The 18,070-nt window shown below is 40.1% G+C and overlaps 1 protein-coding gene across 1 annotated transcript in view; it reads right to left on the bottom strand.

Moving 5' to 3' along the window:
- The window catches only part of PHLPP1 (PH domain and leucine rich repeat protein phosphatase 1), a 1,852,281-nt gene that overhangs the window by 438,243 nt on the left and 1,395,968 nt on the right, over positions 1–18,070 (bottom strand). Inside the window, 1 exon segment of the mRNA XM_044065187.1 lies at positions 6,158–6,358. Coding sequence (XP_043921122.1) covers positions 6,158–6,358 — 201 coding nt within the window.

Genomic DNA, 18,070 nt, shown 5'->3' with positions numbered 1-18,070 from the left:
ACATATGAAACTGGCAATTTAAAGCCCTTACAGACAGGGTAGCAGAAGTATATACCTTTTTTCCCCACCTGTCTAAAGCATGAGAATCCTTCTCAGAGGGAATAGGATTTTTAGAAGTAGCAACCTTAGCAGCCTTAGAGCCCTGAGAAATAGTTTCAGGATCTGCAGAAGGGTTCTTAAATAAGAATAAATGAGAGTCAGGAACCCTATAAAATCTATCAGGCTTAGAAGGAGCAGGAGGCATGGAATCAGGATTCAAATTAGCCTCAGAAAAAGCATCATCTACAATGTCCAAAACAGGAGGGATAGATAAAGGCCTATGCTGAGGAAGAAGAATAAATTCTCTAAGCCTCTTCTTGGAAGCAGAATACTCCTGTCCTTCCCAATGAAAATGTTCCCTCATCTCATGCAAGGTTTCCCCAAAAGAAAAATCCTCAGGCGGAGAGGCCGAGGGTAAAGAGTCCTCAGCATCCGAATCCTCATAAGGAGGAAAAGAATAGTCCTGATCTGAGGAAGAAACAGAAGATACAGAAGCCTGGTCAGAGGAATCCAGAGTAACATCCTGTCGAGGCCTTTTCTCAGGAGGGGGGTGAGAACCCCTAATCATTGTAAGCAAATCTTCAGCCATCTTTAATAATTGCTTCTGTGTCCTGGGAGTAGATTCAGAAGCAGCTTGAGCAGGAACTTTAGACTTAACAGGAGTCTTTGTCTTTGCCTTTGAAATAGTGATGTGAGTAGGCCTGAAAGCCCCCACAGAAGCCGGTACCTGCACAGCGGTTCCGGACCCATCTGAAGGAGCGACGTCTGAAGGTCCTGCAGCAGTTAAAATAGTGGGCCTTGATGGCTCCCCATGAGAGTCCGTATCGGCCATCGGTTCAAAAGTGGCGGACGACAGGGGCTGCAAAAGCACCTCACTGACGACAGCCGAACCGGACGCTGGCTCCAGCTGCAACGAGTCCTGTTTGGACCTCGGAGGCCTGTCTTTGTCTTTGCGCTTCTTTTGAATTCCGGTAGTGTCCGACGACATTCTATAATTGAAGCGTCTGCCAAAATAATTTAAAGCCCAATCGTACCTGCGCTTGATAGTACGAGAGTTGAACCTGGCACAGAACTGACAACAAGAAACGTCGTGGTCAGGGCCTAAGCAAGGTAGACAGTAAGAGTGGAAATCTTTATGAGGTATTTGTTTCCCACACGTTATACAATTATTAACTTTTTCTGACATCGGAGGAACAAGAAAAAGATTCCCCAACGGGGTACTTAGCTTTGAGAAGAGAAGTAAGAACTTCGGACCGACAACACCAAAATACGCTGTTCGAAAATCGCCAACCAACGACTTGCGAGCTGCTTTCCACCGCACGGCAAGAAAGACTGGAGAAGATGGCGTCGGCTGAGGGCTATGTACCATAGCGTACTGACGTCAGGGTACTAGCTTGTGCAGCCGACGCCGGACCCAGACTTTGGGATTCTGGCCGACCTCGGGCTGCCTGCTGGCAGGAGCACACTACAGTTATGACTGCAACAGTGAAACACGAAGAACATCCTCAGAAGGAGCACTAACACTCTGGTAAGGGAAATTTAACAAGCAAGACATTTGAGTGTATAACCGCCAAGAGTACCCACTCCTACAAGGTGGTCCAAGCAATGGTAGTCTACGTGCAAACAAGAGCAAAGCAGCTAACGCAAGGAAACCAATGAAAAAGCTCAAATTAAGCCCTGAACCAGTAAATCTTTAATTAGACAGTCCTACTGTACTTCTGCCACGAGGGTACAGGGGGTTTCTCCAAGGAAAGATGTCCTGATTTTTAGTGTTCACTCCCAAACAGAACTGGATTCACCCAGTCTGAATCCAATCTATACTACGGCCAACAGAAGTGCAATAGAACACAGAATAAAAAGCAGAAATACTTTTTTCCTTAAATTAAATAAGCAATAGTGTAAAAAAAAGCAGCACAGGAGAACTGATCTTTTACTTAAATTAGATAAAAGCAGCAGTTGATACTAAATACAGTCAAAGTGCACAAATGCAGTAGCAAAAAATGAACTTGGCATATAGCAAAACAGCTAATGCAAGGAAACCAATGAAAAAGCTCAGACTGAGCCCTGAACCAATTAAAAAGTTCAAACTCAGCCCTGAACCATTAAACCTTTAATTAGACAGTCCTACTGTACTTCTCTGCCATGAGGGTATAGGGGGGTTTCTCCAAGAAAAGATGTTCTGATTTTTTTGTCCTCACTCCCAAAGAGAACTGGGTTCAGCTGGTCTAATTCCAATCTATATCTACCATGCCTTCCAAGGCTGCTCTAACTTCTGGATTTCTACTTTCTGGCTATCATTTATTTGGCTGCTAACAAAGTTAATGAGGCCTTCTTATGTCCCTACATTCTAGATCTCCTACTCCAACTTAGTAGCATTATCTCTTTAGTAACTTCAACTTGCTCAACCAGCATCTGCCCCTATGGCACTTTATAATGCCCTTATAAACTCCAGCTCTTCACATCCTTCTCACATATCTTACAATCTACTCATGGTATAAATCTATGTAAGCATTTCCATGCACATATCTTAAACCATCCTGATTTAGTTGCACACTTAACCCACCAATGATACTTTGTAATCTATCTATCCAATCGTTTCTTCCAATCCTGTAAAAAATCCTCATATTGATTCTTATTATTATGTATTATGTACACTTTTATATGCCCTCTTATTTCCTCTTTTTTTACAGCCCTATTTATTCGGTAATACTCAAGTGCTATGAATAAGAGAATTCATAACACTCACATACTGTCTGTCTCTTAGCTGTAGCATGAGCTGCATGTTTTCCATCCTAGCATTTTTCAAAAAATTTTTTTTTTAAACAGTTGGAAATAAATTATGTACTTCTCTTTCTAGGCACTAGTGGATATTTAAACACTGTATTTAACATCAGTAACTTAACTCTTGGAGAAGGCTCCTGCCAACATGAAAGCTTGAGTAATTGCGCAACCTATGTTGGCCCAACAAAAGGTATTATGTTACATCTGGTTCCAGTGTCCGTGTGATATGAATAATGTCCTCAACAGCAGGTATCCTTATGAAGAGGATCTAAAGCCCCCACCATCAGCCATTATTACCTCACACTCTAATGCAGTGTTTAGATTTGCTGGATGCTACTTCTTCCTTCTGCCTTGGCTTATTGGCCCAAATATCCCCTTCTGGGCCTACACTACATTCCATAACATCTGGCACTTGCACCAACAAAATGTTTGGCAATTTCAGCAGTGCCAACACTTCCTTACTCGTTAAACTGTTTTTGGTTACCATTACACTATTCACGTTTAATGATTCTGCTCACTGGTATCCGCTTAGTAATGTTCTAACTTTACAGAAATGATGCTCATTTCTCAAAACTAGCTACAGTTGACTCACCAAAAACAAACTATAGAATAATTAACTGTATTGTACATTCTTTTATTTTAAAAGACAATATCATGTCATGATTCCCACCGTGTAATCACTCTTTTGACCTTTTTACTACATTAAGAGTTTATACGCAAAAATGTTTACATACAATGTGTAATGAATATACAAAAATCAAACTGGGCAAGAAGTGATGACTCATGCATACATCTCAAAACAGCATTCATGCAAGAAAAAAAAAATGCCAGCCCTTTCACAATAGAATTAACTGTCATTACCATCACACACAAGGCCACCATTTTGCAAACTTAAACATAGACCAGACACTAAAGACAGAAATGTTGCTTTCTTAAAATATTAATAAAAAAACTAACGTTATTTAATGTAAACCATCTTCAAATACAAACCTAACAGTTTTGGTTTAAATTTGCAAACACCATGAAGAAGTCCCACCCACTGAAAAACATAAATTTACTTGATTATGCTGTTCAAATTGTTACACTCAAAACACATGCCTGGATCTCGTATGAGATGTACGACGCTAAATAGCCACTAAGCATGCAGCTGGCACCCAAATCTGGAACTTGAATTTCAGTCTACAGTTTCTATTTCTGAAATGGAAATATTAAGGAGCTGACAAGCTAGGATTTACTTAAGGCACAATTCAAGATGGAAGCAAACACACTGGTATGGGAAAGAGTGAAATGTGGACAATTAATAAATTTTTATAAATGACCTAAATAAAGTTTCCACTGACTGTACTACCATGCAATATGCAGACGATTCAACCATAATCTGTACCTCCAATAACTTCTCTGATCTCCAAAAGTTAACACAAAAGGTCTTTACATCCACAGAAGTCTGGCTAAACCAATCAAAGCTATTACTTAACCCTAATAAATCTAAACTACTCATCTTTGCATCTAAACCTGTTCCCACAGACTTTACTATATTCTCCATAAACAAAACCCCAAGAGTTAATAAATCAGGCCAAACTTTTAGGAATTACTATTGACAGCAAACTTAGCTCTGACTTGCATATTAATAATACAATAAAAAGACTCGCTTCAAATTAGGCAAATTTTACAGAAACAAACGATACTTAGACGAATCCTTCTGAATAAAACTTTCAAAAAGTCTTCTCTTTCCAACCTTACTATATGGGTCTCCTATCTTCACCAATTTCCACAACTCTTTGCAACACAAACTACAGTCCTGTTGTTATAAGATTGTAAAATTTGCCTTCAGCCCAACCAAATCGTACCCACCATTGCCAGGCCACTAAAGAACTAAACTGGCTAGAATTTGGACATTACCTACATTACACACAACTTTTTGCCCATAAACTCGTTTATAAACCCGAGTGTTGCCCTTCCCTGAAAAATATCATTGAACTTTATGTCCCATCCAAAAATCTACACTCTAACAACAAACACCTACTTAAAGTATCAAAACCTAGTAAAACAGCAGGTAGCTTGCCTCTATTCCCATTCCATAACTAAGCTGTGGAACACCCTCCTATCATCAGTTACAGAATTAAACAATCTCCTTTAAAAGAAAACTAAAACAACATCTCACTGATAACCCCAGCTGCACATGCAACACATATCCACCGCCTCCTTAATCTAGCAAAACTGTTTCACATAGCAAATATACTTATGTATATGTTATGCTGTTACACCATACAAGTTATCCCTAATCTTTAGTATCATAGTCCACACATCAGTACAACTATCTTAACACATCTTCTCTTCTCTGTCACTTTCTACTTTTAATACTACCATTAAATAAATGCCACCTATAATCTTATTCCCACTACTTAGCTGCAAGATTCTAACTATATATCTGTCTTACCTTTAAGTTTAACTCTCTAATTCTATCTTTCCCTTTTCCTACCCCCCCAAAAAATTGAGCTGTATTGTTAAATATTTCTAACTGTATAATTTTCCTACATGCTAATGTTCCATTGTTACGGTATTGTGCCTTTTTACAACATATTTGTTGTTTAGATAGCTTTCTGTATTATTTTACTTGCTTTATAATCATATTTTGTTTCCTTACAGATTCATGTAATGATTTTCATGTAACTTGAAGCTTTTGTCCCCCGGCCTCCACTGAAAATGGGTCTCAAGCCCAGTAGACTTTCCCGGTCAACAAATATCAATAAATATATAAATAATAAAGACGATCAAGAAACTTACAAATACTCAACTTCACAATTTAGAAGTTTGTCTACATGTGCTGAGACTGACAGTATAGAAGTGAAGGAGATGTGCTGACATTTTCCCTAAAGGGGTGATAATTTTCGGAAAAATGTAACTTCTCTCTTCTGTATTTCATTTCTCCATCTCAACACCCATTAAAATAATCATGGGCCCATTTTAAAATTACAGGAAACCTTATGTGGAATATCAAGCAAAAAAGACAGTCTCTCATGATGCTACATATCTTTACTCCAGTCTTGTTTTTTTGCATGCCATACACAAAAATCTCATAGCAACAGCTCATAACTAGAGGTTAAACCTAAAAATAATAACAAAAAAGCAAGATACAGTGTAAGATTTTCATCAAGGTATAGTTTGATGTCAACAGAAAACATTTAACTTTTAACAAAAATATTAGCTGTTGAAAAAAAAAATGACTGGTTCACTAACAAGAAAATCATTTTACTACAACAGTGCATTAAATGAAAACAATTATTAGTATGCTACACTTGTGACAAGACATCAACAACATAACAGCATCACAACTTACCTTGCTTGAAAAGTCTGCAGATGGTTATATGCCATGTGTAGGACCTTCAAGTGAAGATGCCCTGTCAGCACTGGCACATACTTATCAGTAAGGTCATTGCTGCTTAAGTATAGCTCCTGCAATACACTGTTTGTCTCCTCTGATAAACTGGCTGAAGGCAACATCTCTAGCTTGTTGGCGGAAGCATTAAGGCACCGTAAACTGAAAAGTAAAGTTCAGTAACACTGTCACTAATAATGCAGTATCATGCACTTTTCATTAGTAACTTTAAACATTGCTTATTATGAAACTCCACTGGTGCATTCAAGAATTTTCAGCTTTACATCTTGAGGCCCTGATATCACGGTACACTGGAATAATGTTCCTAGCAAATGGACACATGCCAACAGGAGGAGCTGCACATTACTTCAAGGGTCTCTTTGTAGGGATAGAATGTTTCTGCAAAATGACAATGCAGTGCCCCAAACACCATCAAAAGAGGAGGAAAGCAGAGATCACAGCAAAATGACGAAGGATAGCACCATTCCCCAGATATGCCCTAGTCATTCAGTTAATTCCAAACTGAAGTGCTTAGCATATGTATTCATCAATGATTAGATGGGCTTTTGGCAGAATTGGCTACTACAGATAAAGACAGTCCTCCCTAGGGAATGACCTATGAATGCAATGGTACAACTCAAAGGACAATTTTATCTTTCTGTGATAAAACGTTACAGGTGGAACTCCATTCTTGATGTTTGTCAAGTACACATTTCCTTACCAGAAGCACAGGATATGTGCATAAACAATCCACCTGCTCATAATTACAGACCCTATATAAAGATAAAACCATAAATCAGTGAACCAGGCTATGGATCATAATGAATTTCAGATTCTAAAATGGAGAAAGAATTTTCTCAACAGGATAGAGATTAATACTACCTTTCAAAAACTGTCATCAGTCTATGCAGGGGTCATAGTCACATCCTTTGCCACTGACCAGTACACTGAGGTGGCTAATCCATCTTGACTGTGGGATAACTGAGGCCTAAATTAAGGTTAGATTTGTTCACCAAGAGGTCAAACCTCTGAAAAAATTCTGATCACCTTCCACTCAGCCTTGTATGTTACTTAAATAGAAAGCCTCCTATAAGTCTCTAATACTGCAAGGTTTGTCTGGGAGGTTTGATGGCTGACCAGAACAGTAGTAGAAGGCACATTTCAGCTGAAGGCTGTTATCTTGCCACAATACTGAAGTCTCTGTGCTTAAAATGGAATCTTACCCTGGAGATACTAGGTCAGTCCTTCAACAGTGAAGGGAAAGCTCATAATATGAAAAAAGTGAAGCTAACTCACAGATGGATTTTTAATTGAAAACTTTGATGTCTGGCTTCTGACTCTCTTACCTTCTCTCATTACTCTGGCAGTAAGTCAAGACCATTCACCCTTCCCAGCAGTAGTTTAGTTCCTCCCAGTGATAAAGACTATAAGCTTTTCTGTCTCCAGAATGTGGCTGGGTTGATGTTTTAGCTTGTAATCAACGAAAGTAAGAACAATTATACTTATTTTAAACATTTTATTAAATCATCATATTTTAAGAAATGTGATGATAGAACCTTCTATAATTCATTCAGAACACACTGGCAGACTTTTCATAACTAATTCCTTGCACGTTTGCTCCTTGACTTCAGCCAAAAAAACGTTAGTGGGGAAAAATGGCCAATATCTTTGCAAATGCTATGGCCAGCAACTACTGTTCATGCTTTTCATAGTCTTACTTTGTAGCCTTTTTTTTTTTTTTTTTAAACAGAAAAGCAAACACATTGATTCGCTTTCTGTAGCTTAAGCTAAGAACCTTAGTCTGGAGTTCCAATTATTTTAATATACACATAACATCAATACACTTTTACATCACCCTAGCAGCTCAAGATTGATCATCTTAATTGCTTATTTCCTAGCCTTTATCTTATTACAGTGCAAAGCCAGGACACACTATAGAGAAGAAAAATACTTTCTTAAATATCACTAGCGTAAACAGCAGTCACTGATAACCCTCCCAAAATCACATTTAAAATACCTCTACTTACTACGATTACTTTACAATATAACATGCAACTTACATTAGGATTTTTATGCAAACATTAGTAAATACTTTAAACATTAATGATAAAGTGAGGAATTAAGCTTTAGTGTCCTCCTACTCAATTAACACGATCACCAAACTTCCAGTCTTTTAAAGCCACTTTTGTCTTACAGAACCACAGACTGTGTGTGTGTGTGTGTGTGTGTGTGTGTGTGTGTGTGTGTGTGTGTACACGCATGTCTAAACAGCACCCAATGGGAGTAACACTTTACAGTTCTTCCATTTAGTCACTAATCTCATATTATTGTTGATCACCATCATCTCAACCTCCCACCATTGGTATATGGTTCAAGACCAAGGTATTCCTCAATTTTTTATTAGCTCCTTTTCTTTGTTTCTGTTGCTCAAATATATTCCTTTGGAACAATGGGAAAGGTTTTACAGGCAAACTCTGTTAGCTTTGTCACTGTCAAAAGAATGAGAACCAAGATTCCCCTTCAGCGTGCTGGCACACACACGGATGGCTAAACTTTTTTTCCCCGCCTCCTTAGCCTGTTGCATGTCCAAAAATTAATGATTCTCCTGAAAAAAAATGTAAAGACAGCTGGATACAGTGACTTGAATCTCTCACCTGCCTCTCCACATCCCCAGACAGTAGGGGTAAATTTGCTTCTCTTCGGCCTGGTGTAGAGTAAATGATCATTTTCCACACACCTTGGCTTGGTGCACCCACTTTTTAACAGTTTTTGTTTTTGCCACAGTTTTGTCAGAATCATCTCTTTACATAAGTATGATTACATGCTTGCTTATACAGGTCTTTAGCTGCTTTCTTCTGGTCAGATTTAGAGCATACATACAATGCAACCTGTAAGTTAACAAACCCTGCTGTGGAACACCAGTCTAGTTACTTATTTGTACTTTCACAGATTCATAAATGCTCCAAGGCCACTGAATATCATGACCATTCTCATCTTGCCAATACTTTCCCTCAGGCCACAACTTCTTTCTCAAGGAGGACCACATGGTCAATCTTGCTGTAAATTTGCTGACAGTCATCCAAATGTTTAGTTTAAAAGGAAGATAGCAAGTTACACTTTGTTAACATGCAGGGGAAGTTTATTCCACAGATTTGGGAGATCTGGGGATATAAGCATGTCTCTCCAGTGTGTTTCATTTGTCTGTTATCCAAGTCAAGAGTATGTAATGGCATGGTAAGTGAGATAGAAATCTACCCCCTCAAAAGTATATACAACAATGAATGAATGAATGAATGAAGGGATTGAGCTTCCAGCCCCTCTTGGTAGCTCAGAAACTTTAGGCCTGTATACTTTTTATGAACATTTGGGATCTGTTTGATATGTTAACTGAAATGCATCCAAAAGGGGGAATATTTTTTTTTTTTATAAAAGTAATCCAATCTATTCCTTTTAATTTCTCTGGTATACCAGAAAATCTCTTTTTGCATGGTCTGTCATAGGATCATAGGTAGGTACTAGGCTATCAGCCCAAGGGCCTACGTAAGCCTAGCCAGCAAGGTTCCATAGCTTACACCACCCAAGAAAGTTATTTTCCTGTGCCACTGTCGAGCAGAGACTAATATTCTTTGAAAAATGTTCTCCTTGAGAACCTTACATTCAGCCAGAATTTTCTTCATTTCAACCTTTGATTTCTGCAGTTTTATCAGTTCATCTAAATAGCTTCTTAAAGCTTCTTCTATTCTTTCCAGCCTGTTGTTGACTGACTTTATATTTTCCTCCAGTATCTCATTTAAGTTAATAATCTGAGTGCATTTTACTGATTTTTTTTCTCTAAATCACCAGAAGACATTTCCTGTACTAAGGCGGAAACTTGCACTGCTGTTTGCTGAACAGCTAAAATGCTCTTCCCAATCAGATTTTTTATCTTCTTTTTCTGGTTAATTTTCTCCAAATTTCTTCTTTGCTGGCATCCAGGTAATATAATGACTAGCCAGCAATTAACTTTTACAAAAATTGCAAATTACTTTTTAAACACTTTCACTTTTCACAGCAGGAGAGAATTAATCAACGTGGTACTCAGTATGCAGCCATCCTGGTAGTCCACAGACCACTTAAAACACGACACACACAGACCTTCAAACAGAAGCATCTTTATTAAAGTATCACATATGACACAGGCAATCCTATATTTACATAAATTAACACAAATCATACTGACAATTTTAGTTGCAATTATATATCACAAATCATATTGTCATAATTTTAGTTGCAAACATTATACATCATTTATAACCTATCCAGTCACCGTCAGTCAAGCATTACATAGCTCATTCAGATCAAGCCTTCTTTTAAACCACATTCCTCCTTTGCATGTATTGTTCCCACAATTCCCTGTTTTCAATGTAATTTACTTTCTATCCTTTTTCTAAAGGTCCTTTGATTTCCATTTTCTAGTAACTGCTTTTGGCAGCCACCATAATTAGACTCAGTAAGCCCTTACTACATCTAGGCAATTCCAATTCTGTATCATAGCTCAAAAAATACTTTCCTTAGTTACATCAGTTTGCTCACCCAGTACCTCTGACAGACTAGTCTGCAGGGAATCTTTAAAGCCTGCCAACTCATTACACTCCCAGGAAATATTTTCCCAATTACATCTTTCTTCACCATCACACCTTCAACATTTGCTGTCTACCTGAGGAAAAATTATTTGACGTCTACTTAGGGTATAAAATATCTATGAAAACACTTCCAAGCAAAGATCCTAAATCATCTAGATTTTGTTGCATATTTGGGAGACATGCATACATCCCCCGATTGTTTCTTTGTGAATTGGTTTTCCAGGCTCTCTTCCCAGTCTTTTCTAACCTCTCCTGATTGTTACGTACAGTTATCATGCAATATTTTATATGCTCTACTAATTATTCCTTTAACAGCAGCTTCTGTTCTAGATTCTACTAAAACTCTATAAGTGCTAGTTTTTCACTTATGACCCCCCATTTCTTTCTCTCTGCCTATACTCTGATGTCAATTCTTCATAGGGAAGACAATCTCTAGCCTGCAGTCCAAATAAAATACTGGCCTCTTCCCATTCTATTACCTTTCTGTCTATAATTACTTGCTCCCAATACCTTGGTTCTTTTGCCAGTTTTCTTCAATAAATTCCTATTGTCTGTATCCCTAATTGCAATCATCCCTATTGGCAGAATCTCCTTTCTCCACTCCTGTGTTGGCTTAGTTCTTATAGGTTCAAAGGTAGGTACTAGGCTACTGGCCTTAGGGCCTATATAAGCCAAGCCAAAGGCACCCTGGCTTTCGCCACCCAAGAAAATTATTTTCCTGTGCCACTGTCGAACAGAGCCACAGAAGTGATCCCTGGGGTGAATTTCCCATCTCCCATCATCAAGATTTTTCTTGAAGAGCGCTCATGAGGAGCTTTGTTTGATATAGATAGGTAGTTTGTTCCAGAGTATGGGAAGTCCCTGGGACATGAATATATCCCTCCAGCATGTTCTGTTTATTGTGGTGACAAGGTTTAGGTCCCTAGACCATGTAGTTCATAGGGAATGGGATTTCTTTAAGTAGAGCATGTCTAAAAGCTCTGGGTTTGACATAGCTTTGTGTGTTAGGCAGAGATCACCACTGAGTAGGCGATATGCAACGGAGTAAAGCTGCAGTTTTTTGAGACTGTCTGTATAGGGCATCTGTTTGAGGCTGGTAATCCTCTTTGTGAGGTATTTCTGTGGCCTTTCCAGTTGTTGTAGATGTCTTGTGAGGTACATACCAAAAGGGACATTGTACTCTATAATGGGTCTAATAAGTGACGAGTAGAGGGGAACAATGACCTCTTTTTTCCTGGATGAGAAACCTTTTGTGATGAGGTGTGTCACGTAGAAAGATTTCCTGACTACTGTGGCGATGTGATTATCAAGAGAGAGACTACTGTCCACCTGTGTCCCAAGGTCTCTTATCACACTTTCAGTGATAAGTAGACTACTGCCTATGTGGTAGTTCATGGGTACTGAGTTTTTACCAAAAGGGATGACAATGCACTTTTTGGCATTGAGCTTGAGGCCATGGCTTTGACACCAGGCATCTGTCTCAGCGAGGCCCTTTTGTAGGATGTCCACATCTTTTGGAGTTTTGATTATGGCTCCTAGTTTGCAGTCATCTGCGAACTTCGTTAGCCAAAGACCTTCTGTGTTGGCCTGTACTTTAGAGAAGTAGATACCAAACAGGAGAGGACCCAGGAATGAACCCTGTGGTATTCCACTTGTCACTGGTCTGAAGTTGGATTTGGAGTCTGCTACTTTCACAGTGTGGGTTCTTGTCAGTGAACCAGATGGCAACCCATCTTGTGACATAGGTATTTATACCTAGTTTAGTGAGTTTATCTATAATTCCAGAGTGGGGGATGGTGTTGAAAGCCTTGGCGAGATCTAGATAGGCTGTGTGAACCACCTTACCCTCATCTACGGCTTTGCTGACTGCTTCAAAGAAGTCTATCAGATTTAGGAGACATGATCTGCCTTTTACAAACCCGAACTGGGTGGGGTCCTGAGTTTGGAGATTACCAATGTCATTGTTTATAAGTTCAATTGTTCCAAGTTTCAGACCAGGCTCGTTAGGCTAATGGGGGGGTAGTTTCAGGGGTCTGTGGTGGCCCCCCCTTTGTGGAGTGGGATAACTGTCACTGTGCGCCATTCAGTGGGCATATAGCCTGAGGTGAGGCTATGATTGAACATGGTACTTGGGTGGGGTGCCAGTTCATTCTGTAGTTCATGTAGAACACAGCCTGGGATGTCGTCAGGTCCCATGGATGCTGTGTTCTTGGCTTTGGATAGTGTGTTTCTTACCTGTGCAGCCGTGATTACAGGAACTTTGCATTCTTCTGGTATAGAGATGGGCCCTTTAGGGGATGACGGGGGGGGGGGGGGTAAAGTTAGCGCTGAACCTATCTGCCAGGATGTTGGCAATATCAGTTGGTTCTATACATTTAGTGCCATTGTGCTGTAACTCACAGCAGATCTGAGTGTTGCCATTGAGATTCTTGACATAGCTGTAGAATGTTTTGTGGTTGTCTTTAGAGTCAGTGGCAATTTCGTTTTCATAACTAACTTTGGAGGATTTTATGAGGGATCTCAGCTTCTTACTGAGGCTGACCAGGGAGTTTCTCCAATCATGGGATTTTACTATTTTTTGCAACAGTTTCTTTCTTCTGTTGTACAGTTTGTTTATGGCAGGGGGCCACCAGATTGGCTTCCTTTTTTTGGAGGATAGCATCTTGGTTCTGCTAGGGATTGCAAGATCCATGCACTCATGTAAGTGCTTACAAAGTGCATTTGTGTAGGATTCAGCAGTCATACCTCTATTGTCTGTCAGCATGGGTGTTGTGAAGTTTGCCACTTCTGTCTTAAGAAGCGTGAAGTTGGCTTTGGAGAAATTTTTTACTGTGGTTTCCCTAATGGGGGGTAGGGGAGGGGTGTGGATGTCTAGGGTGATTAGCTTGTGGTCGGATCTGACCAACGAGGAATTGACCTCTGGTGTGGAGCACCGGTTGCCCATGTTGGTAATAACCAGGTCTAGGATATTGCTGCCCCTGGTGGGGGTGTGGATAAGTTGATCCATGGCATTGGAATTTATGAATTCCAGAAAATGTTGAGCACAAGAGTTGGTACAGGAGTAGTTTTCCCAGTTAATGGTAGGGTAGATGAAATTGCCCATTATTAGGGTGTTAGGTTGTACCCTAAGATTTTCCAGTGTATTAAGAAATGAGGAGTGGGAATCCTGGGGCATGGTGGGGGATCTGTAGCAAGCTACAATTCTGATTGCGGTCTTGCCCAGAGTTAGTTGCACTTGGATAATCTTGGATGCATTACGCTGAGCAACTAGTCTGTAGGTGTGGATATCCTTAATGAATATGGACACGCCTCCGCCTTTAGTGTTTCGGTCCAGGTTAGGTGGCCGAAAGGTGTGGTATGAATTATAGCCTGGTAATGCAGGGGTAATCTCTGGAGCCTTGAACCAGGTCTCTGTCACTGCACAGATGTCAATGTTCTCCATTTTAAGGAGTGCCTCGAGTGAGTGCATTTTGAGGTTTAGACTTCTAGCATTGAGTAGCAATACCCTCGGATTCTTCTTGCCTGTACCTGTTAGGGTGGTGTATTTGTCATTTGAACTTTGCCTAAGAAAGGCATTATAGGGGTGGCTACAGCCTTAGCCAGTATCCAGAATCCCAGGGGCGACAGGTGCAGGCCATCTCTGGCAAAGCATCATGGTTTGTCGATCATGTCATCCCAGGCAGACAGATACTGGATCCCCTTAGAATGACACCAGAAGCTTAGCCAATTGTTGAAGTCAATCATTTTGTCCTTGTACTGTGGTATCATTCTGGGTGATGGCAGGATGCTACTCAGGGCTAGGTTTATACCTGCCTGGGCTACAAGATCGGTCAGCTCCTCCATGTCCCTTTTCATGTAGTCCAAGGAGGTACGTCTCACGTCATTCACACCAACATGGACAATGACAGAGTCATATTTGTACTTGTTGTGGAGTGACCTGAGTGCATGCGTTATATGGTGGATCCTGGCACCCAACAGGCAGCTGACAGTAACTTTCTCCTTGTTTAGCCTGGTGAGTGGAACATCAGTGTGCCTGACTATGGAGTTACCTATGACTAGAGTGTTGGGTACGCTGTTAGCCTTATGGGCTGTGGTTGAGTGGCACACTGAGCTTGTGGGCTGTGTGTCATTTGGGTTGTGTTGGGGGGGGGGTGGAGGTTGCTTGTGTTTCTGCTTTGGAGGTCCATGTTGCTTGGGCATGTTTTTACTGAGCGCCTCCGCGAACGTAGGTGTGTGTTTTGTGTTTCTATGTGTGTGTTTTGGTGGTGTAGGTTTTGAGGGACTATGTGCAGAGTGTGGTGTGATGCAAGTGTTTACCTTCTCCTCTTGACTGTCTAGTCCAGTCTTGGGTGAAGAGAGCTTTGCTTCCAGTTTGGCTATATAAGTGCATCTCTCACAGGTTGTAGTGTTGGGTGGTAGGAGGAGAGGGTTGTCTGTGTACATGAGGCAATTACTGCATTGCCCCAAGATGCCCAGATTCATCAGGTGGACAGGAGAAAACACCGGGAGCTGACCCTTAGACATGCCTGGATAGGTGCTTATTTTTTAAGTACTAGAAACTGTTTTCCTCTAGACAGTGAGGAAAGTTGAGTAATGTAGTAATTTGTAGCTTATTTAGTGCTTACAATAAGTTCTGAACAAGTGCTGAGCTCAAAGAAACAGACTTGAGTGCTGAAACAAAAAACTGGCTAGTTCTAAGAAACAAAATTAAGCTAGAAGGCTTCCTTCCAACACAGAAAGGCTTGGGGGCCTAGAAGCCTACAAATAGTCCTGGACACAAGCAAATCTATATCCAGATTAGACTACCCACAAGAAAGGCAGGAAAACAAGCATATAAATTTTTTTTTTTGGTGGAAAGAGAGAAAGAAGTAGCAGAAACTAAGCTGATTGGCCTTCTAAAATGTTCTCCCTGTAGTGGGTAGAATGAGGTAATGACACTAGACTGGGAGGAGGGTCCCAGATCAAATTTACAGTAGTGGTGGGCAACTGCAAAGCCACCAACTATAAGAACACCATACCAATAGGGGGGAGGGTGAGAAACAAACTGCAGATCACTTTCTGCTACTTTATGTATATTCTGTATGGTTGTTATTCTCCTTAAGGGTTTTTTATCCAAAATCCCAGTCTCTCCTTGTTTCTTGAGCTTCCCCCTTGCTTCATCAACATCCCTTTCCACTTTGAATTATAGGTTTCTGCTTGTGCTATGTAAAGGAGCCTTAACTGTGTAGCTCTGAAATACCTGCTCTAATTGGGTAATCCAAAACCGCCTTGTTCTATTGGAAGCATCAGCTTATCCCACTTGACTCTTGCCAAAGGTTTGTGCGTTTTGGACAGTGAATGCAAGGGACATCATAATGTATGTTAGATTTTTATTTTATTTATTTAAATTTGTTTAACAGGGTAGTGCATTGATTGATATTGACTAAGTCAAACAAAAAATACAGACATGTAAGTAGCAACAGAGTCATTCAGACAAGTTGCATTCAAAAAATGTACAAATACATTTTAGTGAAGTAATGTACAATCAAGCAGGGTGCAATGTACAATATATAGATTAGTTTCTAAAGTGGGTCTTTAAATCTTGAGAAAGGATAAGAGACTTGGAAAGGAGATAGGCATAGTGTTTTAGGTGATATGTTCTGTGTTGAAGCAGGAGAAGGATCCTTTAGCTTGGATGAATACGTGCTTTTGAGTTGCATTCTGAATTTGAAATAAGTGTTTACTTCCTTTAGGTCGACTGGGAGTGCTTGCCAAAAAGAGCAGATGAAGGATAGGGTTTTTTTCATGAAGTCTAGCTTAAAGGCAAGTAAATGTGTGGAACTGGAGCAGTTTGTAGAGTTGGGAATCCTAACAGTAGGTTAAATCTTTGTTTTATGGGTAGTCATTTGGCCATTTCTACAGTGATGCTTACAGACGAGATTTTATAATGAATTGTCAGATGCTGTTGGAGATCGTCTGAAGTGTGGTAATTTTTAGTTTTGTAGGCAGAAGCAAAAATTGGAAGTCGATATTCAACTTGAGAAAAGAGAATTCCTTGCTGTGGCTGGTTGGGACTGAAAAGGGGAATGTTTTTGGCCTAGAACAGGAGAGGCTATTTTGGCTCACACTTTGTCTACTTGGAAATGGAACTTTAGCAAATGATCAACCAGTAATCCAAAGAATTTGACGGTGCAGGTTCTTTTGATGGAATGGTTGAGTAATGCAAAGACAGTTGAAGAGTCAGGCGCTTGGTAAATTTTCTGTGGCTTTCTGAAAAGCATAGTTTTGGTCTTGGTGGGATTGGGAAGTAATTTATGAGTCATTGGTGCAGCTCATGTATGCCTGACTGGAGTTGACACTGAATATTGGTAAGAGTGTGACCCGATTGGTAAATGACCATTGCAACAGCACACAGGATAAATGGGAGGTGGGGGAGGTCATAAGGACGTTTGCTACTGAATATGGAGAAGGGGAAGGATGCAAGAATGGATCCTTGTGGTACACCTTTGGTAACATATGTAAATTCTAACTGTGAGGATCGTACATTAACTCTGAAGTGTCTGTCAATGAGGACGTTTTTGAACCATGGAGTGATGTCTGGAAGCATGCCAATTTCAATTAGTTTGTTTAGTTATGGAAAAGAGAGTGGGTAATGAGGTCAAATGCCTTTGTTAGGTCTAGAAATAGGGCACATGTAAGGGGGACACAGAATTTTGCATGATATCAGTTAAGGACCAAAGTTCTGTCACAGTACTACATCCAGGCCAGAATCCATCCTGGTAGGAGGACAGCAGGTGATACTGCTGGATATATAAAGATAGCTGGGTGTAGACCATATTTTCTAGAAGTTTGCCCAAAATTGGGAGGAAGGATATTGGACAAAAGTAAGATGCATCTTCTGGGTTGGTTTGCTTTGGAAGGGGTATAATTGTAGCAGTATTCCAAATCTGTGGCATGATGTTTTGTGCCAGACAAAGAATGATATATGTGGGTGAGAAGCCACACATGATCTCTGTAGTGATATATGAACCAGGGGTTAATGCTGTCAGATCTAGGAGGGGTGTTCAGTGGGAATATTTTCAGGTAGAATAAAGGCAACTTTGGGATATATGCATTTGAAGTGGAAGAAGACAGATGGTGGTGGAGGTGGGAAATCCATTATCTGTGGGAGGTTTGGAGTTTATTGTTGGAAGACTGCTAAATTCTTTAAGGAAAAACTTCTGGACAAATTTTTGTTGTACTACACCGAATGGTGTTTGTAGACAAATTGTCA

The sequence above is a fragment of the Protopterus annectens genome, chromosome 3.part0 (assembly GCF_019279795.1).
Source record: "Protopterus annectens isolate FY-2018-M chromosome 3.part0, PAN1.0, whole genome shotgun sequence".
NCBI lineage: Eukaryota > Metazoa > Chordata > Ceratodontiformes > Protopteridae > Protopterus > Protopterus annectens.
Note: the sequence above shows the minus strand (reverse complement) of the source record. Positions and strands in the feature narration are given on the sequence as shown.